The sequence below is a fragment of the Cyprinus carpio genome, chromosome A6, assembly GCF_018340385.1.
Source record: "Cyprinus carpio isolate SPL01 chromosome A6, ASM1834038v1, whole genome shotgun sequence".
Lineage (NCBI taxonomy): Eukaryota > Metazoa > Chordata > Actinopteri > Cypriniformes > Cyprinidae > Cyprinus > Cyprinus carpio.
The window spans coordinates 24,841,913-24,865,632 of NC_056577.1; the positions used below are offsets into that span (position 1 = coordinate 24,841,913).

The following is a 23,720-nucleotide window of genomic DNA, read 5'->3' on the forward strand; positions in this document are numbered from 1 at the left end:
CATCAGGGACAGATTGATCTTCTGCAGAAAGTATAGTGAATGGACTGCTGAGGACTGGGGCAAAGTCATATTCTCCGATGAAGCCCCTTTCCGATTTGTTTGGAGCATCTGGAAAAAGGCTTGTCCGGAGAAGAAAAGGTGAGCGCTACCATCAGTCCTGTGTCATGCCAACAGTAAAGCATCCTGACACCATTCATGTGTGGGGTTGCTTCTCATCCAAGGGAGTGGGCTCACTCCTCCCATTCTGCCCAAAAACACCGCCATGAATAAAGAATGGTACCAAAACACCCTCCAACAGCAACTTCTTCCAACAATCCAACAACAGTTTGGTGAAGAACAATGCATTTTCCAGCACGATGGAGCACCGTGTCATAAGGCAAAAGTGATAACTAAGTGGCTCGGGGACCAGAATGTTGAAATTTTGGGTCCATGGCCTGGAAACTCCCCAGATCTTAATGCCATTGAGAACTTGTGGTCAATCCTCAAGAGGCGCGTGGACAAATAAAAAACCCACTAATTCTGACAAACTCCAAGAAGTTATTATGAAAGAATGGGTTGCTATCAGTCAAGATTTGGCCCAGAAGTTGATTGAGAGCATGCCCAGTCTAATTGCAGAGGTCCTGAAAAAGAAGGGCCAACACTGCAAATACTGACTCTTTGCATAAATGTCATGTAATTGTCGATAAAAGCCTTTGAAAACGTATAAAGTGCTTGTAATTATATTTCAGTACAACATCACAGAAACAACTGAAACAAAGATCTAAAAGCAGTTTAGCAGCAATCTTTTTGAAAACTAATATTTATGTAATTCTCAAAACTTTTGGCCACGACTGTACATATATAAATAGCACTTTAATCAAATTGATGTGGAACAGAAGTCAGTCAATTACCAGATTTGTGAGCTAAATCAAATTAAATTTTAGCAAACCTCTACGGAAAGTTTGTGCCAGAAGAATACAGAAAAAAAAAAAACATGATGGACAACAAATAAACATGAAGCCAGTGCGAAAGTTAAGAAGAAACTTAACTTAACTTAACGAGTCATGGATAGATCTGTGTAGGCCCGGTGAAGAAAAAAGTAGAAATTAGAAGAAAAAAAAAAAGAGCAGGCAGAGAACAGGCCTGCCATAGATTTAAGATAAACTGGTTGACAGTCAAATATTTGTAAAATATTCAGAGAAAGAAAGAAGATACAGATTTATAGAAAATACTGATACTTTTGAGAAACCAAATAATGCACAAGCAAAATCTGGACACACTTTTTAGACAACACAAAGGCGGCTCTGTCAGTGAGTTGCTATTGTGTCTTTATTGTTGAGATTCAAAAAACCCAGAGGCTTATTGGTAGAATAGGTCTCTCATTGCTACAGTAACCCAAGAGATTTATTGAGTGACAGCTGGGTCATTAGAACATCAACTATAATTAGCATAATTGTGCTACACTTATCTATTAGTTAAAAAAAAAAAAAAGTTTAAATACATGCAGATCCAGACCTCGCAAATGTGCCACAATAATATTTAGGATTTTAGTGTACATTAAATGTAAAATATGTGTAAGGATGGGAAATGGGTTTAAATGGAGAGCTTGATGGTTGTTCTGCTCTGTTATTATAATGTACTGATGTTATCGAACTAATTCAAGCCATTACACATAACACTTTTTTTTTTTTTTTTTTTTTTTTTTTTTTTTTTTTTACAAGTAAATGGAACCATCATGCTCAAAAGTCTGCATGCATTCATAAACTCTTACTCCCTTTTTACCCATCCCACACTTACATTCAGGTAATTGTTTGTTTAGAGACTGTTTCTAATTTAATAGCTGTAATCTAATAGCTGGCTGTTTATCATTAAAAGATAAGATGGAGGGCCTGCTAATTTTATTAGTCTCTTCAGTAAGGGATGTGGGAGGCTTTTACCGCCCTGCTAATTGGAACAATGAGTCGGACAGTGGATGAGCGTAACCTGAACTGTTCAAGACAGAATGACCTCTGTTACTTCCTTTCTTACGGTCTAGCAATTCATATTGAAGTGTCTGTCACTTGTGTCGACAAATTGATCCCAAAACATAAAATGACAGTTTGATGCATTCCTAAACAATTGCATGTAAACCTCAAAGGGCAAAGGTTACAATCTTTAGCCTTTAACACTTATTGGCGGCACACATCTAAAACAATAACTTTTGCATCTACTACATTAGATGGACTGATATTCTTATAAATTTATTATTATATATTTATTATAAGACTCATATGCATCGAATGATCTAGACATACACAGCACACAAAATACCTGTGTGACAAAGTTAAATTCTTCAGCAGACAGTGACAATGCTGCTGACCTGGAAGAAAAGTGCAGAACAAAGAAAAGGAAAACAAGAGAAAGGGAGGTGTGGGATGAAGGTTGTATGGACATAAAACCCCGAACAAAGAAAACATTAAGAATAGGTGAGAGAGAACAACAGGGTGACAGAGATAAAGTGCATTCAAAGAAAGGATGGAAAGTGGGATAATGGACTGGAACAAAGCACCCCTTTGAATGTGAATGTAAGTGAGCGGTTTACAATATCTCAGCCTCAAATCACTTTCTTTGCAGGCTTTAATAAGACCTAAATAAAATATGTTGATGTGTTTAGTTCCTGCAAAAGTGAACCTCAGATGTCAAAAATAAATTATATATATATATATATATATATATATATATATATATATATATATATATATATATATATATAAAAGTGAAATGCACTAAAATGCACTTAACTTTTCATTCACCCAGAGACTTGAGTAAATCTATAAAATGCAGGGACACTAGTCTATGTTCAGACAAAAGCTCAGCTAAGGGAAATTATGTGATTAGTAGTACAGATTTCTCTAGCGGTAGCCCATTGATTTATAGAAGGATTGATGTTTTTTGCTCAAGTGATTGATTCATTGAGAGCTTAAAACCTCTATGCAAAAAAAGACTGATGCATTTTGACAACTGTGTGCCATTACAAATCAAGACTAAACAGAAGATTTTCATGGTTTGCATGCATCTCCATGACGTACTTACATCATCAAGAAGTAAAAACACTGAGGACTGAAAAATCCATACATAATTGTCACAATTAGCTTACCAAATTCAAGCAAATAATATATTTATATGAATTATGAAATATGGATAATTTACAATCAGGTGAATTCAGGTAAATTGGGACACATCTGGAATTTAGATGACTGGGAAAAAATGTCTCAATTATCGTACTATATAATACTAGAATATAACCCACACCTAACAGAAAACAGAAAAGTTTTAACTTAATATAACATGTATAACGACTGGTCAGTTAATAGCTGGGCAGCATGAAGACAATAATCGAGAATTTGTACCCATGTGTTTACATTTTCTGAACAAAACATGAGTTGCTTGCCTGCACAAAAAATGATTGCTGTCCTGTTGCTGTGTTGTTTTGGGTTTCTAGGGCGTTACTAGGTGAGAGCTGGTTACTTACCTACTGTCTTAAGTCAATATAAATTAAAAAATGTGTACAGTATACCTGTCCACCTATAGTAACACTAGTCTGGTCACATAGAAAGGTAATAGCTTAACTCTGTTCAGTTCGCTTCACCATTTGAGGTATCCAGGTACACTGCATGTCCATCGCACAAATACTGAATGGAAGTAGCAAGGAAGTAGTTTCGGTTTTTATTTATTTATTTAATTAAAACGAATAATGACTATGACTGTACTGACTTTGGGTATACTTATGCCCTCTACATGTGAGCCAGTGCTATTGCAGGGTCCACATGAACACTAAAGAGCACGCTTTAGGAGGGAGAGAAAATACTCCTTAAGGAAACAATCCATGAGATCAAAGAAAATAATTAAAACCGTACACACACAAACGCCAACTGCCCATGCTGATGAAGCTGATAATGATAATGTTAGTGGTAAGTCAAACACAGAGCGTGACTTTACCCCTTTTTGGGCTCATCTCAAGCTCAGTGCAGGTCCAGGGTCAGGAAGGAGACAATCTGCAGCTTCTACCTCATGGGAGAGTTTATGTTTTTATTTCCTTTTTTCTCTACTCCCTTTTTCAGTCCCTCTTCTCCCCTCTCTTTCAATTTATGAATTTTAAGCAAGCACTCTGAAAGACCTTTCTGATGAAGGACCCTGATTAGAGAGGTTAACAGACTCAAGCTGTCATATCAAAGGCTTGTACATGCAAGCACTCACACACAAAATAAAAGTCTGAGATTCCTATCTGAGTCACTGAAGGGAGAAGGACAGTAAAAGACTGTGTGTGTGTTGTGTTTAGAGCTCTAGAGTCAATGTCACAAACACTGAGCAGGCCGAACATGGCATAAAAGCCATGTTGTGTTAGACTCACTCAGAGTTCTAATGCCTGCAGCATTTAACTGAGTGTTCTGTCTTTTCCTGCTGTAATTAATCACAGAAATTGGCTTCATTAATATTAGTAAAACACACACATACAATGAACTTCTGATCCTTACAAAGGAGAAATGAGTGGTCAGTCAGTCAGTAGACTGCATCAAGCTATTTTTTTCGGCATTTATCACTGTTCAAAAGTTTTGGGGTCAGAAGATTTGTTTTTATTATGTTTTTGAAAAGTCTCTTATACTCACCAAGGCAACATTTGTTTGAACAAAAATACAGTAAAACAGTAATATTAGAAATATTATTGCCATTTAAAAGAACTGTTTCGAACTGTTTTATATATATATATATATATATATATATATATATATATATATATATATATATATATATATATATATATATATATATATGTTACAAAATGTCTCTATTTCAAATCAAAATTGTTCTTTTGAATATATATATATATATATATATATATATATATATATATATATATATATATATATATATATATATTTGTAACATTAGAAATGTCTTTACTGTCACTTTTGATAGCGCTTTTTACGATACAAATCATTGCAAAGCAACTTTACAGAAAATTAAGTTTCTACAATATTTAGTAGTAGCTTATCAGTGGTGACTGTCAGTTTATGTGCATATGGCAGAAATGTTCAGAAAAATCAATAAAAGACGTAAACAAACAGACGATTAACACTATTAACAGCAATTATGCAATCAAATTTATAGCAAAATGTGGTAGTTCTGTATGTTGTCTCTGGGTTAGCATCATCTGAGGTCCTCTGAGGGGTTGGCATCATCTCTTCTCAGGTGTTCTGGATCCAGACTGGAGCTTGTGTAAATCCTAGTGCCCACGGGATGTAAATCCCGTGGCAAAACAGAGAAACAAATAGAGACATAATTAGCGTAGCTGCTGTTACAGCCAAGTAAAATTAATTAGTTTAACCCAAGTTAAAGAATAATAATGCGCATTTGATCAGATATAACTGCAAGTCCCAAATTATGAGATGCATTATTTGAATGCTTGGCCAAAGAGGTGTGTTTTTAATCTTGATTTAAACAGAGAAAGTGTGTCTGAACCCCGAACATTATCAGGAAGGCTATTCCAGAGTTGGGAGACCAAATGCGAAAAAGCTCTACCTGCTTTAGTGGACTTTGCTATTCTAGGTACTATCAAAAGTCCAGTGTTTTGTGACCTTAGAGAGCGTGATGGGTTGTAGCGTGTTAGAAGACTAGTTAGGTATGCAGGAGCTAAGCCATTAAGGACCTTATAAGTAAGTAATAATATTTTGTAACTGATACGGAAATTAATAGGTAGCCAGTGCAGAGACTGTAAAATTGGGGTAATATGATCATATTTTCTTGACCTGGTAAGGACTCTAGCCGCTGCATTTTGGACTAGCTGTAGCTTGTTTATTGAGGATGCAGGACAACCACCTAGAAGTTGCATTACAATAGTCCAGTCTAGAGGTCATGAATGCATGAACTAGCTTTTCTGCATCAGGAATAGGTAACATGTTTCGTAGCTGGCAATGTTTCTAAGATGGAAGAATGCTGTTTGTTTTTGTAACATGGGAAATATGATTTTCAAAAGACAAGTTACTGTCTAATATAACACCCAGATTTTTGACAGTAGAGGAAGTAACAGTACATCCGTCTAATTGCAAATTGTAGTCTACGAGATTCTGTGTGATGTTTTCTAGTCCAATAAGTAATGTCTCTGTCTTATCTGAATTTAATAGGAGAAAATTATTGGTCATCCAATCTTTTACATTTTTAACACACTCTGTTAGCTTAGATAGTTTTGAAGTTTCACCTGGTCTTGTTGAGATATATAGTTGAGTATCATCAGCATAACAGTGGAAACTAATCCCGGATTTTCTAATGATATTACCAAGGGGCAACATGTATATTGAAAAATAGCAGAGGACCTAGGACAGATCCTTGTGGCACTCCATATTTTACTGGTGATAAATGAGATGACTCCCCATTTAGATAAACAAAGTGGTAGCGATCGGACAGGTAGGATCTAAACCATCTTAAAGCCTGCCCTTGGATACCTGTATAGTTTTGTAATCTATATATATATATAGGATCAGTTTATAATCTAAAAACCCTTAAGAATCTCATAAAGTGACTGACCAGTTGCTAAAATTGCCAATCTGTCCTTTCTAACAAGAATACAGTCAAAGGTACCATACAAATCTATTAAAAAAGCTTTAGTCAGTTAGCTCAACACATCTTCCTTATAGAGTAATGTGATGCTGTAAATTAACCCATGACAGCACATTTGCTAGTCAAAGAAAGAGTGAGTAAGAGAATGAAAGTAATAGGCAGTTACCTGTATATGCACTTCTTCAGTTAATGGCAATAATAATGAAAAACAAATAAAGGCTTTGTTTTTTATCTGCGGTGTCAGGTACGAACAGGGAAGTATAACACAGATGGCATTTAATATTTTAGTACAGCTGCTATTTGTATTCTCGCATATTAAGAACGAATTTGCCTACAGATTCCCCAAGTTGCAACAACGTAACTGGAATAGATATTCAAATCCATGAAGCAAATCGCTAAACAATGATGAGACTTATCATGGCCCTTCTTAACGTTTTTTTTTTTTTTCATACATACATACATAAACAGTGGAACAAACAAATGGAAAAAAGGATATTTATAAATGTAGAGTAACTGATGGTGAGGTGTGTGAAAACACATTTTGCCTCTGATTTGCCAACAGAGATATTTGCCTATACTCACAATGCATTCTGCCCTAAAGCAACGTCCCAACCACTCTCGATATGCCAAACACAAAAACACAAATACTTTCCACACACTCTTGCAAACAAAATGTAAATCTCAAAATATACAGTACACTGCAACTACAGCAGTTTAGCTATTAGAGTTGTTTTATTAGCAGTCATATTACAGCATTTATTAGTCTTGAAGGAATATTCCATCTTTACTTTTTTGCTGTTAGCATTTATCAGGAATGATTGGACTGATAGTCAGGACTGAACCATCTTTTTGTGGGGATCATATATATAGCGTTTGAAGTTCAGATGTATGGTGACTGGTTGAGCGTCGGGCTTAGTTTCCTCCAATTTGGAGGATTCATTTTTTGCCCCACCCTTCCCCTTCTTCTTAGAGGAAGAGGATAGAAGCTGCTTGGTTTCTTCTTTCAACCCCTCTAACAGAAGAGAAATCATGAACAGGTATTCATGGACAATGCCTACACAACATGACTAGACAGAATGTATCCCTCATGTTTTGGCCACACTGTAAAAAATCCAACTCGCAAATTGTTAACTCAGTTTAAAATTATAAGTTAGGTGGACACATTTTTGAGCACAGTGTTGAGTTTACTTATAAAAATTATTTAACTGCATGTTTACTAATGTTTTGTGCAATGAAAATAAACAATTAAGTTGGGAAAACGTAATATTTTGATTTCTTCAGTCGAGTGCTTCACTTACTGTCATTGCGCATGCGCAGTCTGTTTCCCGCGGCATTTTTGCACGGGGGTTTCCCCTCATCAACTGCATTTGAGAAGGGGCTCGATGTTCTCTTGTTCAGGTAAGTAGTTCTTTTAGTTTTATTATCGAAAATAACCTAAATAAATTACACAAATGCTTACCGTAAAATGTAACGTTGTGTTTTGGAAAGACTATTCTAAGGAATGTAATGATTTAGCGATCTTCTAGTTTGCTTCACGTGCTTCATTTGAAGGCGATGTTCAGTTCGCTTTGTAAAATTTGAATTAAAACACAAATAAAATACACGAATTTATTGTGTAAGTTATAGTTATTACAGTAAACTGTATTTAAATGGAGTGTGTTGTTGTGGATGGAGTTAATAGAGTCGTCCAGTAAGGTTATTTTTATGTAATCAAAGAAGCATACGAAAGCCATACTGAACACATTCATATGCCTAATGCGAATTACAAATGCTAAATTGAGAATTAATCTTTCTTTGGATGCTTGATTTGCGTTAGAGGAAGGCTTTAAGACTAAGCAGAATCCTCTGCCTGGTCCAGTCCTCGTTTTGATTTCTGCAAATCGGTTTTGGCAAACGTTAATGCAAAAAACGTGATTATTGTTCGTCAAGCCACGCCACAAAACAGAGCACTAACGTTAAGTTACTTGGAAAAAAAAATCTGAGTGAATAACGTTACACGATTGACAAAAAAAGTCGTCACTATTGTAGTACTGATAAATAGAGGGAAAAACAGCATTTACATTTAAGTTATAGGGTATTCTTAACCTTGTTAACCGTGTGGTTGTTTATGATCTTAGACGTAGAACATAACGTGCTTCACATAACATCTGGTCTAAAACACCGAATATATATAATCATGTTGAATTATCAGCAAATGTCTAATATTTCAGGAGCTTAGTTTTTTTTTTAGCATACCTCTTCTTAGCACTATTTAATTGGTTAAATGTAATTTGGCATTGTTCTTTTGCATTGAATGTGATTTATCTAATATTCTCCTTTTTGTAATACTTATGTTGTGTTTTAAAACAATTCATGTCATTTTAGTTAGAATGTAACACTGCATGTCAAACTGATTTTGTTTTTTCTTTTTCTTAGGTTTGGAATGCAGTGTAAGCTTTGCAAATTTTCCCACAGTAGCAGAGAGGTCCTCTTGAAACACTACAGGCTTCGGCACTATCAAGGGCGATCCTGGCAGCATCCTTGCTTGTATACTGACTGCGTCTGCACTTTTAAAACTGTAGGTGCGTTAAAAACACATTTGACAAGATCACACAAACACACTGCTGCACTTAATGACCACTTTAATTTTTCATGTGAGTTATGTGATTTCAAAGATGTTTGTCAGCCATCCCAGTTTTTAAACCATATCAGAAATCATTTGAGGAGGCATGACACAGTCAGTTGTCCTTTTAAAGATTGTGAGCTGACAACTAATGTCCTTTCAACTTTTAGTAGCCACATATCTCGGAAGCATAAATCTCAAGGTTTTGAAGATTTTAGCTCTTCTGTTACATTGCGAACTGATCGTTTGGAAAGCAATGAAGAGACAGGGTCGGAAGAGTCAACAGATCCTATGCAGAATCTGCAGTCAAATGTTAGTGATGTCACTGTTCCTGCAGTTCCTTCTGAACATGAAACAAACGTGTATTTAGAGCCTGTAGAGTATAGAAGTCTGGAGCACAAACTTGCATCATTGATCCTTTACATGCAGACAATTTTGCATGTTTCAAAAAGTGCAATTCAGGAGATATTAAGTTGGATGTGTGATATTGTTTCGTTGTCTAGGTATACAGCAAAACAATCGATCAGGGATATTTTAAGAAAGTATGAAAGTCACATTGATGAGTCATTGGCAGAAGAGCTTGCTGAATTGTTATCAGCAGAAGTGCTCAAAACAAATCCTGTTTTTACAGCCACTGCAAAGAAGGGTACTCTCTCAACAGAATACAGATGGAATGCTTATTTTAAAGAGCATTTTCAAGTAATTGATCCTGTGGAGTACCGATTTGATAGACTACACCAAAATAGCTTTGTGTATGTCCCGGTGTTGAAAGTTCTTGAAGTGTTGCTGAACAGAGCAGATGTCTTGGAAAAAGCTGTTTTTGTTGAGGAGGATTTACCAGGACAGTACACATCAACTCGTAGTGGGATGTATTACAAAGAAAACCAACTTTTAGGGGTACAAAGTGATTGCATTTCAATGTCGATGTACACTGATGAATTTGAGGTTTGCAATCCCCTGGGGACTTCAAAAAAGATTCACAAAATCACAGCAGTTTATTGGGTGCTTCTGAATTTGCCTGCCAAATTCCGTTCTACACTTTCCTCAATACAACTTGCTATGCTTGGAAAAAGCAGTGATATAAAACAGTTTGGCTATGACAAATTTTTTGATCCACTGTTAAAAGACATGAAAGACCTGGAGCAGAAAGGTGTGTTTGTTGAAGCACTGAATGCACATCTCAGAGGAACGGTGTATTGTGTATGTGCTGACAATCTTGGGGCTCACAGTCTTGGTGGCTTTCAAGAAAGCTTTCAGGCTGAAAACCTGTGTAGATTTTGCCAAGTCAGCAAAGATGACATACAGACACAATATGCTAGTTGTTTTCGGCTTCGAACCGTTGAACAGCACAACTCCATTACAAATGAACTGAGAGACCACCATGAGCTTCAGAGCAGACTGGGTGTAAAAAAAGAATGTGTTCTCAGTAAGCACCTTTCTTTCTTTCACCCAATAACTGGGTTCCCTCCAGATGTCCTCCATGACACTTTGGAAGGAATTGTTCCATCTGAGTTATCAGTGTGCTTAAAAGAACTCATCACAAAGAAATATTTTACTCTTGATACTCTGAACAAATGTATCAAGTCCTTTCCTTACAAGGACTCAGACAGAGTAAACAGACCCCAAGTAATTTCCCGGTCCAGTTTCTCAAAGAAAACCATAGGTGGGAATGGGCATGAGAATTGGGCATTACTACGCTTATTACCATTATTGATTGGTAATCTTGTACCCAATTCTGAGCCTGCTTGGGAAATTTTGATGGACTTGAGGGAGATAGTGGAGTTGGTTATGTCAGTCAAGTTCTCAGAAGCAATGCTATGCTTTTTAGAACGAAAAATTGTAGAACACAGACAACTACTCCAAGACACATTCCCAAACCTGAAATTGCGCCCGAAACACCACTACGTGGAGCATTATCCACACCTGATTCGCTGTTTTGGGCCATTAGTCGAGCTTTGGACATTCAGATTCGAGGCAAAGCACAGCTATTTCAAAGGTGTTGTGCGTGATGTCCACAATTTTAAAAACATTCCACTCACCTTGGCAACTAAGCATCAGCTTATGATGGCCCATTATCTCAATGGTCCAAGTCTCTTTTCGTCACCTTTGTCTGTGCAGAAGGTAAAAACTGTAAGAACATGTACATTGGAAGAACTGCAGAAGACTGCAGTTCGTAAAAAATACCCGCACAAAGAGGTTTTGTCACTTGCGTCTGATGTGCATTTGCATGGAATTCACTTCAGTGAAGGCATGATTTTGTCCTCAGGTCAATGCAGTGGCTTTCCTGATTTTTTCAGAATACTTAGTGTACTTGCCAATGCTAACAAGGTGGCCTTTCTTTGCAAAAGGCTTTCATCATGGTACATTGAGCACTACAGGTGTTATGAGTTTTCTGAAACAAGTGCAATTGAAATCCTTGAGCCAGATGATCTTAATGATCCTCATCCTCTCACGTCGTATACAGTTCAGGGAAGGAACATGATTGCGCTAAAGAGATTCCTTCTCCATTAATTGTTCTTCACAGTCACACAATTTACATTAAAAGTGGGTCATTGTATTCTGATTTGAACTTTAATGTAACAAAGTATGTCACAGGTTGATGGAACTGTTCCCCAAAATGTAAATTACATTTTAGACCTGTATGACTTCCTAATGCAGAAGACAAAAGTGGTTGTTTTAAAGGGTAAGTTCACTCAAAAATGAAAATTCTGTCAATAATTACACACCCTCTTGTCAGTCCAAACCTGTAAGACCTTTGTTCGTCTTCGGTACATAAATTAAGATATTTTTAATTAAATCCGAGAGCTCTCTGACCCTCCATAGACAGCAAGGGTCCAACCACGTTTAAGGTCTAGGAACTGTACCAAGAACATCATCAAAATATTCCATGTGACATCAGTGGTTCAACCCATAATTTTATGAAGCTATGAGAACACTTTTTGTTGGTACTCTCCAAAATGCCACTAGGGTGACGTTGATGAGAAGAATTGTTGAATAAAGGTATTTTTTTTTTGTTTTTTTGTTTTTTGCAAACACAAATAATACTCGTAGCTTTATAAAATTACAGGTGAACCTCTGATGTCACATGGACAATTTTGTCAATGTTCTTGGTACCTTTCTGGACCTTGAATATGGTAGGACCCTTGCTGTCTATGTAGGGTTAGAGAGCTCTCGGATTTAATCAAAAAATATCTTAATTTTTGTTCTGAAGGCGAACAAAGGTCTTAGGGGTTTGAAACAACATGAGGGTGAGTAAATAATGATAGAATTTTCATTTTTGGTAAACTATTCCTTCAGTGAATTTTTGCTTTTTTTTTTTTCTCAATAGAGCCATATATCTAACTTTAAAGATTAAAAAAGACCCGGAAATCTCAAAAGTACTTCATTTTACTTGTGCATTTTACTTGTGCATTATATCCCAAGTTTTATAATGTTTTTGGAACCTTTCAGCAAGTCAGTATACACTGCTGTGTGGTTGAAAAGACAGATATTCGTTCTAAAAAATTTTTTTTTTTTCTTCTGCATTAGAAAGTAACACAGATTTAGAATTATGTGACTTGGCAAGGCTTAGCAAATTATGAGTTTTTATTTTGGAACTACCCCCTTAAGTAATTTTACATGTTACCACATATTAAGCTTTGCCATATACTTAATGTACTTGATTTATTTTTAATCAGAATTTTGTTTTACAGAATATGCGGCTCCGTGTTGTGTTGGCCCCTGATAATATTAGGAGGCTGGATATTTTGGAAAATCTCACTTCGGTTGAACACTTGAAAACAATTCTTAAAGAAAGGCTTGAAATCAAGGATGATTTTCTGATTCAGTTTGAGGATCCTGAGTTCGGAAATGAACTCTGTAACTTGACCAATATAACAGAGCTTCCACCAGAAAGAGCAGTGCTGAAGATACTCCAGAAAGTACCTGAAGACTCAGAACCAGAGACCTCGATTTCCTCTTTAGACACTGCCAGTGTGTCCTCTCCATCTGATAGCTCAAACCAGAGTTTCCCCTTTGTGTCTGTGAGACAGCATGGAAATTCTCAGTGGCCATCTCCTTTCCCGATTCCCAAGTTCTCTTATGATGTTGAGTTGCGGCTTGAGAAAGGGAATGGGAATTTTAAAGAAGATGGAACACTGCTCACTGTACCAAGAGAAATGAAAATGGACATCCTGGACAGCATAGCTCAGGCAATTTTTTCATTCAAAGCTTACCCAAAAAATCAAGAGTTGGAGTCTGTGTCTGCTGCACTGATTGAAAAGTATCCATGTCTAAAGGACCCAGGCTCAGGAACAGGTTATCACAGCTGGACTATGAGCATCAAATATAAGGTTGGAAACTACCGTCAGAAACTTCGAACAGCAGGTTGCTCTGAAGTCACTGTGAACCAAAAAAGAGTGAACAATGACTCTAGATGTTTAAAGAAAGCAAAGAGATGTGAGATAAACTTCCTCCCCGGACAACCCAGTAGGGCAGACAGATTATTCCTTACAAAAGGAAAAAGATGCACTACAGGAGGAAATGAAGAAGAAACATTTCAGCATGGCAGTTGTTGACTCCAAAATGGATCTGACGTTCTCTCTGAGAAGGAAGGAGATAGTTGATGAAGAACCTCTTGTGGCTGATGTTCTAAAACAATGGCCAGCATGGTTTTTTGGAAGATCAGGTGAGTTTATGTATTCGAGATGATTTATTTATTTAAAGATTAATTAACTTGTGTGGTCTTAATTCTTACTGTTCACTCTGTGTGTGTGTGTGTGTGTGTGTGTGTGTGTGTGTGTGTGTGTGTGTGTGTGTTAGGTTATTTGTTTATTTTTACAGAATTACACAAACCAACCTGAAGAGTACCTTTTTGTCTTCTTTGGATGAATACGCATCAAAGATGATTATGTTGTACCGATCACGTGGTGGAGCCTATGGAGATGAAATGAAGACCCTCCTAGACCAACTTGATCAAGTAATAATTTAGCAAATTAAGTAATTCTTTTGTCAAATCATGTAAACATTGTAAAATTTGTAACCTGTGAGTGAGCATAATAGGTTGCCCTTGAACACTCCACTTTTTTGGAAATGGGCTCATTCTCCAACTCCCCCAGAGTTAAAAAGTTGAGTTTTACTGTTTTTTTTTTAATCCATTCAGCTGATCTCCAGGTCTGGTGATAGCACTTTTAGCATAGCTTAGCATAGATCATTGAATCTGATTTGACCAGTAGCATCGTGTTCAAAAATGACCCAAGAGTTTGATATTTTCCCTATTTAAAACTTGACTCTTCTGTACTTACATCGTGTACTAAGACCAGCGGAAAATGAAAAGTTACGATTTTTCTAGGCCGATATGGCTAGGAACTATACTCTCTTTCCAGCGTAATAATCAAGGAACTGTGCTGCCCTACCATTGGCCAGCAGGCGCAGTGATATCACGCAGCGCCTGAAAACAGCCAGATCCTCTTGCTTGCACAGGGAGTGTGTGTTGCACGCTGTGGACTATTTCCACAGGCGCTGCATGATATCAGTGCACCTGGTGCGGCCATGTTACGGCAGCACAGTTCCTTGATTATTATGCCGGAATGTGAGTATAGTTCCTAGCCATATCAACTTTTCATTTTCCGCCGGTCTTAGTACACAATATAACTACAGAAGATTGAAGTTTTAAATAGGGAAAATATCGAAACTCTTTGGTCATTTTTGAACACGATGCTACTGGTCTAATCGGATTCAATGATCTATGCTAAGCTATACTAAAAGGGCTATCCCCAGTCCTGGAGATCGGCTGAATGGATTCAGAAATGGTAAACTCAATTTATTAACTCTGGGGGAGCTGGAGAATGAGCCTATTTCCAAAAAAAGTGGAGTGTTCCTTTAAAGGTAAGCCCTAAGCTTTTGGTTGAATATAACATGCATATAACTTTTTTCTGTGTCATTCAGGCTTCTGATGTGCTTGCTCAAAGAAAAGCTACAGCTCTCAAAGGTCTACCTTTGTTTATGAGGGAAAAGTCTAGAAACTTCCTGGAGTCATGCCTGGTAAGCGTGTTATCAGTCTGTTGTCAACATATACACTCATACCTGAGGTATGACCAGATGCTGTAAAGAGAAAACAGTTTTGTCTGGTGTCCGAAACTAATCTGCTAACTGTTCTCTGAAAGAGTAGAATGGAGGAGACAAAGTGTTGGCAAAAATGTATTTATTGAATAATCCAAGTTGAATCATTCTCAGTGATGAGTCTAACAGCACAAATTAAAAAAGTGTTATATCAAAGCAAACACAATGGAAAATGACCAAACAATATAAAAAACTCTTTGTGGTCCAGCAGAATTTAATCAATTTAAAAATGTGTTTTGATACTGTCTTTGTTGTTTTTTTTTTTTTTTTTTGATGCAGGACACAGACCCAGAAAAAACACTCGCACAAAAGGGATGAAGATGGGTATCTTAACTGTCATTGAAGATGACGTTGCCACCATCCATTCAAACCCAAATGTAAGGTGCCTGTCTGTAGTTCTAGAGGAGCAAGTTGTGTTGGATAATGTTCAAGACCTCCCTACAGCTGTTGCTCTCCTATTTGGCTTGATTTACGCTCTCAACATTAGCTATCCTAAAGAACTAAAATACACTTTTGAAACCATTCAGAAAGTGTTTATCGGCCTTGACCCCCAGTGCTCTGCAAGAGCTCCAGTCCTTCAAAAACAAATTGTTAAAGTTTAAGTAGCTGCAGTTCATATGGCTAATCAAAAGTGCAAGTACTGATTTGTTTCTGTTAGTTCAGTAGCTGTATAACAGTTTTTAACATGCCAAAGACAGTTTTGAGTTTTAATGTAAGGTTTTATGACTAAGTTGTGTTTTAACAGTTGTAATACTTGATACCTCTAGCACATGTTGAAACTCTGAAGTCGTTTATTGCTGCTGCATTTTAAGATTGTTATTCTGGCTCTTGTTTGAGAACAATTTTGTTTAGCACTTTAAGAGCATTTGTGTTGTTTTACTCCAGCACTTTAAAGGCATTTCAAGATTGCCTCTCTTTTTGCCTTTTATTTTATTTAATTTTATTTTATTTTATTTTATTTTGATGACTGGATTAGAACTATATCCAAGTCCAAGTTTTGCATTTCATGCTGACAGAAAATGTGTTGCTTGGCAGAATTGTCAAATAAATATTTTTCTGTAAAAATTAGTCTTTATTTGTGTTTACAGTATGGTTTGCAATCTCTGTGTTTGATTTTTAAAGTGAAGGCCATACAGGAATCTGTGGAAGAAGTTTGAATGCAAGATTTAAAGCTGTAAATTAAAAGAAGAAAATTAAGTTGAACCAACTTAAAACATTAAGGTAATTTGCTGCAAAGCTTTTTTGAGTTTAGTGAACTTCCAGTCTATAGTTCTCCCTATTCGTTTCTTAAAGTTCACTCAACCCCCTTTTTAACTTTAAACAAACTCAGGATGACTAGTTAGATGTACTTACTGAGGAAGGTATACCTAACTTAAACTAGCAGTTTCAATCAACTTTCTACAATGATTTGGCAAAACTTTAATCATGGAAGTTGAGTAAACTCAAAATTGCTTTGCAGCAAATTACCTTAATTTTTTAAGTTAACTCAACTTTTTATTTTTTACAGTGCAGATACAATTATCATATGATTATTTGTTTTAAACAGAAATGAACTGCAGCATAAATCAAAATTTCATGGCAAAAATATTTTAAATCTAGACTGACTTACTTTTTCTCAAGCTTGGCAATAATTTTAGGTAATGTATATTACAAAAATGTTAAACGTCTTTACATGTGTGGTTATGGATACATTCATTCTACTCCATTTCATTGGGCCTGAAGTGAGGGGTGTGCAGTAATGTTTGTGTACGTATATTTGTGTGGCTGAGGTCTACCTACACAAAGCTAGCTTTGAGAGTCAGGAAAAGGACGTGAGCTTTTTTTTTTTTGCACTTATATTTAAGATTCAGCATGCATTTTTGGTGTGTGTAACTTTAAAAGAGAGTAGCTTTTACATGATGTCTATGAATGAATAAATGAGTATATGGATGTATAAATATGTAAGTCACCTGACAAGAAACTTAGAGGAAGGAGGTAAAAAGGGGCCAAGAAAGAAGTAAGGGAGAGTAAAATAGAGTGTTTTTGTCTTTGCTTACCTGGAATTCAGATTTTGATTTTGCCACGTTGGCCGAAACCACCTTCAATGGAGCCCATTTCTCCTGTTGACAGTATAACTTTTAAACCCACAAACAGCTGAAGGTTAGTCTCCTTCTTAAAAAGGTTACGACCAATCACAGTGTAGTCATCTGTCACCTGACCAAAGATAAAAAATTGGAAAAGAAAATTGGCAAAACTGCTTAGCTGGAGCCAGAGTACATGAAGTGTTCAAAAGATATTTTTGATAAAGATAAATATTTGTAGTCACCCGTTCCACTGCTCCTTCTTTCTGCTTGTCTTTGCTGATTTTGAGCCGAGGCAGTGCTGTCTCTGTGTAGTTTTTATCCTCAAAGCCTTCCAGAAGCTTTCCATGAAAGGCAAGCCTGCATGTGTTACCATGGATATCTGAGTGCAGTCATGACCCAATCACTAAGCAAAGTGGTGGACATGTGACTGGTCATTCAAACTCAAGTAAAGCCCATTGCTGTGGTTCCCCTCTCCCACCTTCTGTCTGACAAGTCAAATACTCATCCAGGTGATGAAACTCCCAATCAAATGAGAAGAAGTCTGCTCTTTCCTCTTGAGAGGTGGGGCTACAGTCTCCATTTTCGTTCCTGGGAAGCACTTGATTGAAAAATGAGATACATCTGCACAGATTTGACTTTGCGAGTTACCTGAGGAATAAAAAAAATCTTAAATAAGGAGCTGATCTTTGCATGCATTTTGTGCCGTTGCAAGTATACTACTGTTCAAAAGTCTGGGGTCAGTACGTTTTTACATGGTTATTTTTTTAGGCTTTATTTAATTTAAAAAATCCAATAAAAACAGTATTGTGAAACAATATTGGGAAATAATATTACAATGTAAAATAACAGTTTTCTATTTAAAAATATTTTGAAATATAATTTATTCCTGTGACAGCAAAGTTAAATTTTCAGTAGCCATTACTCCAGTCTTCAGTGTCACATGATACTTCAGAAATCATTCTAACATGCTGATTTGGTGCTCAAGAGACATTTGGTATTATTATTGATATTCAAAGCAGTTGTGCTGCGTAATATTTTTTTGGAAATGTTGATACTACAATAAATAGTAAGATCAAAAGAACAGCGTTTATTTGAAATAGAAATCTTTTGCAACATTATAAACATCTTTACTGTCACTTTCGATCAATATAATGCATCTTTGCTGAATAAAAGTACATTCGCTTAAAAAATCATACTCACCCCAAAATTTTGATTGGTAGTGTATGTATTGTAGAGCTTTGTGTAGAAATACATAAATACCTTTAACGCTGGTATCTCCACAGTATCATTGACACTGAGTGACCCTTGTAGGATGTTGCCAGTAATGACTGTTCCCTGGCCACGAATGGAGAAACAGTGATCTACAGCCATCAGAAGAGAGCCTGATGGATCTCTATGAGGAAAGAAGGCTTGGGCCTTCAATAACTGAACACAAAGACAGAAACATCTTCAAAAATGTGATCCAAACTTGCAAAATACAATCATGTCCAAAGGTCTGAAACCTAAAATCAACTCATTGCTAGTGACTCAAGCTAGTATAAACTTCACAAGTTTGGATTTGGGTTTGAAAATGTTCCATTGTGTGTATTAATGGAAAGAAGGAAATCTTTTGCAATGATCTTTTGTATGGTCAATGTCACAAATTTGCCTAAATTTGAATTAGTTTCCTATATATATTATCTTTGACATCATAACTTTTCTTTATTTAGGCATTTTCAAACTCCTTAAACTTTATTCTAATTTCCATGTTTATAGGGGAAAATGTTTTTCAAGTTTAAGTTTAAAAATGGTCTCAGACTTTTGGATCTTGAATCTGTGCTACTGAACACACCCACTAACTCACGTCTATGAGTCCAGGTATTCCTTGTGGCTCGTCTGTTTCTGGGAACTCAGGACCACCAGGCTTTGCTGCAACAGCAATAATAGGGCAGCCTTTAAATATGACAAGTAAAAAGTCAAGTCAATGTTATATGTATAGCACAATACACATTGTTACAAATTATCTTTATAGAAACTCATGATGTTAATGTTTATTACATTTATAGTATCTTGTGACAGATTTGACCACAATATAAACAATCAAGCAGCTTAGATTTGTTATATATGTTGTAAAAAAAAAATACATAAAAAAGAAAAACATCAGCTGAAGATGCCAGAAGTTAAAGAAAAATGACACTATTTTTTTTTTTTTTGTAAATTTCAATATGACTTTTTCTTTTTTACTTCCAAAAACTGTAAATTATAGTTTATATATAGCATTTATAGTTTTTTTTACCATTAAAATTACAATCATTTTTTACAGTCTGAAGACATTGCAAAATGTGTAATATGTATAATACACAGTTAAATGTGCTTGGCAGTGTCTACCTTGTGTTCTCAAGAGTTTTGTGCATCCTCTTGGTCATTTTATCAATAGCTGCCTGTCTCTTGTCACTAGGCAACAGGTCTGTTTTGTTGAGGATTACGATCGTGTGGGAGCAGGTGAGCTGACCAATCAAAAGACACTCTGCTGTTTGTGTTTGCATACCTTTCACAACATTAACCACCAACATCATCAGATCAATGATCTGAGCACCTGAATGCAAGTATACAGATCAGAGTAAAACATATAACTTCAACAATGACAAACATGACAAAGTACAGTCATCGCTGCTAAACAGTATTACAGAAAGAGAGACCGAAAATAAGAGAAGTAGGAGACTGGGCCATTGCCTTTCCTTTCCTTCTTTTTCTCTCCCTCTCTCTGGCACTCATTCTTTCCTGAGAGATCCCCTCTGGGGGGAGAGAGGAAGTCAAGCTGGAACCCCGAACAGCCCCCTTCCGCCTTAATTTACCACATGTGCCATAAATGCTCACACACACATACACCAGTACCATCAATGCAATTACACTAGACATTCCCACTACACTCTGAGTTCTCTGGGTTTGTTTGGACCTGAAGGTTGACAAAAACCCTCTAGACATTGTTTCTCATCATCTATTTCTTCATACATCCCTCTGTGAACATAATACTTATGAGACTGTATATGCAAGAAAATAAGCCATGTGAGCTTTTAGTATGGAGGAATATTGACGTATTGCATGTATTGTACCCATAACTACCAATTAACAAATATATGTGATTCCACTGTTTAAAAAAAAAAAATTTGTAAATAAGTATGTTTTACAAGATAATACTATTTCAGCATTTCTTCTTCAAAATTTCATGTTTAATTCAATGTAACTTGCAATTTCTTTGTAATTATTTGAGAAGTTTACTACCAATTTTGAAGTGAAAATGGTTTCTCCTAAGCCAGTATTTTTTTTTTTTTTAGTGTGTTAAAGACACTTAATTGTGTTTTATAATTTGGAAGTGCATTAAATGACAGAATCTGATCATGATAACATGTTGACAAAATGCTATTCTTTACTGTAACTGTAAAAGGTGTTCTAATTCTAAATACATTTTTATTTTATATTTTGTACCATTACAAGTCTGTCATTAAAAGCAGATGTCTTTTGAATCGAGAGCATGATTTAACTCTATAAAGCCTACAGTATCACGTTTGAAACCTGAATTTTTAATCTCCCTACTCCCTAAATAATCAAAACTTATGAAAAACCTGTTGTACACTCTAAATGATAGTTCATACTATTTAAGCAAATAAAAGTCCTTTTAGTATGATTCTAAAAAAAAAAAAAAAATCCCACCTTTAGGTAATAGTACACAGGTCTTTTTGATGTGATCATATTCTCCTATATCATACTATCAAATTTGATACAAACATAAAACACACATTCATATTTTAAAGATTTTATTTTATATTTTGTATAAAAGTTCAACAAACTTCCATAAAAAAATCTGACATAATATATCACATTTCAGTCTTTACAGGGTTAATTTGAGCACTTCAAATACTATGCATACCACCTACTGATCAAAAGTGGTAGTTCTGGATAGAGTTTAAAATGCACCGACAGGTTTGTTATTCTTCAAGTAGTATGCTTATGATAAATATATACAGGGTGCGATTTGTGAAAAAAACAGAGGGGGGGATGCTTTTGAAATTTTTTATGAAATGTTTTTAATACGACGGAAATTGTATTTAGTGAGATCTCAGTTTAATAAAAACATTGTAAGCCTACATTAGGCCTATTAATTGTAATGATTTAATGTCCACGGTTATTCAAACAACAAATTACATAGAGAAAGCGAGCAAAGAACACAACGGAGCTTTTGAAACTACGAATCAGTTAAACCATTGCGTCGCAAAATGATTCACTGTTTCGAAGCGCTCCAATCGGATCGCGTATCGCGAATCATTTGATTCAGATCGGGACGTCAGAGCGGGTTTGCATGATGTTTTTAACACGATAACAGTTATAACAGGAATTAAAAGACATTAGTAGTGCGTGGTGAATTATATGATTTATACACTGATTCACGCAAACATAAAACCTGCAGTTTTATTCAGCCAAACTAATAAAAACCAACTTATCTACCCACTCACTCCCGATAATGGTGCGTATGAGGGATGCATGTCCCGTGCAGTCCACCAGAGTGAACTGCAGACTGTCGTATTGTCTGTCCCCGCAGGATTCTCTCAAGTGCTCCGGTAAGGGCACCGTGAACGCACTAAAGCCGAGATCCAGCGTGATCTAAAGCTGCGGTGGATGCAGTGCTGTTCAGCGCACGGGCAAAAGACGTTTTTCCGCTGTCCACATGGCCGAGGACACCAACGTTGAAGTTCAGCGTGTTAGGAGGACTGGACTCTGCCATCACTAGAACAGCGTGACTGCTGGGGAGCATAGAATGAATGCGCAGACTTTGAACTGCTGCTGGTTCAACCAGCTCGATATTAAACTGTCAGTTAACCAAGTGTCTCTATTTTGGGTGGTAATATCTTCTAATTAATTCTGATTTGAGAAATTACATAACATGCTAATGTAAATATTGCTGCTTTTACTGTTTTCAGCAAACTTTACTGAAATTTGACAGTTGCTCTTCCTGTGCTATAAATAAACAATCCCTGTTATAACAACAACTCAACTCATAGGTTCCTCTTCAGAGCATTTGTTCTAGAAAAGGCAACTGATTCATGGGTCAAATAATATATAAAAATGTTTCAGTTGTTTACAGCATGTTTGTTACACAATAAGGAGTTTATTTACACTTCATATAGAATAAGAGTTTTGTGGGCAAAAATTTGTGTTGTTCATGGTCGAGGTGATAAACTGCTCGACACAGACAGACAGACAGGAAGACAGAAAAGATCAAAATAATAGTTAAATCAGCAGAAAAATATCTAGGAATAAAAGGGCTTAGCTGTGAGGTAGTGGAAGAAATGATGGTGGCAGGAAGCACAAGCAATTTTTGTTAAAAGTGGGGTAAGATATAAACTTATTAGTAAAGGGAAAGAAAATGAATCTGTTGTAATTGAAATATGGTCAGGGGAAAACAGAATAAAAATAGCCAATTTTTACAACCCTTGCAATAGATTAAGTACTGATATGTTGGAATTGGTTTGCGGATCAATGCAGGGCAAAATAGTGGTAAGTGGGATTTTAATGCACACAGTACATTATGGGGAAGTAAAAACACAGATATAAATGGATTAGCAATAGAGAAATGTATAGATGATAAGGAGTTGGTGTGTATTAGTGATGGAAAGGGCACACGGTATAATAGTTCAAGTAATACAGAAAGTGCTATTGATCTAACACTAGTGTCAATTGAAATTGCAGGTATTAGTGCATGGGAAGTAATAAGTCGACAGTGGGTAGTGATCACTCTCCAATAATTACTAGGATTGGCATAGAGGTACACCAGGATGGGGAAGTGAAAATACAAAGGTGGAAATTAGCTGACTGGCAGACATTTCTAGAAATAAGTGAGACTTAGTGTATGGAAATACTGAGTAGAGATATAACAGATGTGGAGGAAATGAAAAGTGTAGTAGTCGCAGCCATTATACAAGCAGCAGAAGAAACAATTCCTTAAAGTACAGGAAGGGGAAAAAGCATGCTGTGGTGGGATGAGAGCTGTAGAACAGCAGTTAAAAGAAGAAATAAAGCATTTACACAGCTTAAAGCTCATCACACACTATAAACTTTAATTAGCTACAAAAGGGCACAAGCATTAGTTAGGAAAATGATTAGGTCAGTCAAACCCATGTATTGGCAGTATTGCAATAAAATTGGAAGTGAAACTCAGTTGTCAGACATATGGGGAACAATCAGAAGAGTGAGTGGATTAGATAGAAAGGTGGAAATGCCAGTGTTGTGTAGCAATAAAAAGAATGCAGTTTGTAATGCAGAAAAAGCTGAGCTTTTGGTAGAAACTTTTGTGAAGCTTTTGGTAGAGCTTTTGGTAGAAATCCACAGTTCTGGAAATTTATACACAA

General features: G+C 36.2%; 1 protein-coding gene, 1 long non-coding RNA gene and 1 pseudogene across 2 annotated transcripts; 2 read left to right on the forward strand and 1 right to left on the reverse strand.

Moving 5' to 3' along the window:
• Nucleotides 1-7,882: 7,882 nt before the first annotated feature.
• LOC122145421 lies at nt 7,883-13,731 on the forward strand. Its single transcript, XM_042759204.1, has 3 exons — nt 7,883-7,971; nt 8,989-9,130; nt 12,868-13,731. The coding sequence occupies exons 1-3, from the start codon at nt 7,883-7,885 to the stop codon at nt 13,729-13,731; spliced, it is 1,095 nt and encodes a 364-aa protein (XP_042615138.1).
• A 267-nt stretch (nt 13,732-13,998) lies between these two features.
• On the forward strand, nt 13,999-15,574 carry LOC122145341. The gene is made up of 3 exons (XR_006160285.1): nt 13,999-14,132; nt 15,101-15,196; nt 15,554-15,574. It is a non-coding gene; the product is annotated as an uncharacterized LOC122145341 (long non-coding RNA).
• Nucleotides 15,575-16,789: 1,215 nt separating this feature from the next.
• LOC109073110 lies at nt 16,790-22,096 on the reverse strand (annotated as a pseudogene).
• Between the last annotated feature and the right edge of the window lie 1,624 nt (nt 22,097-23,720).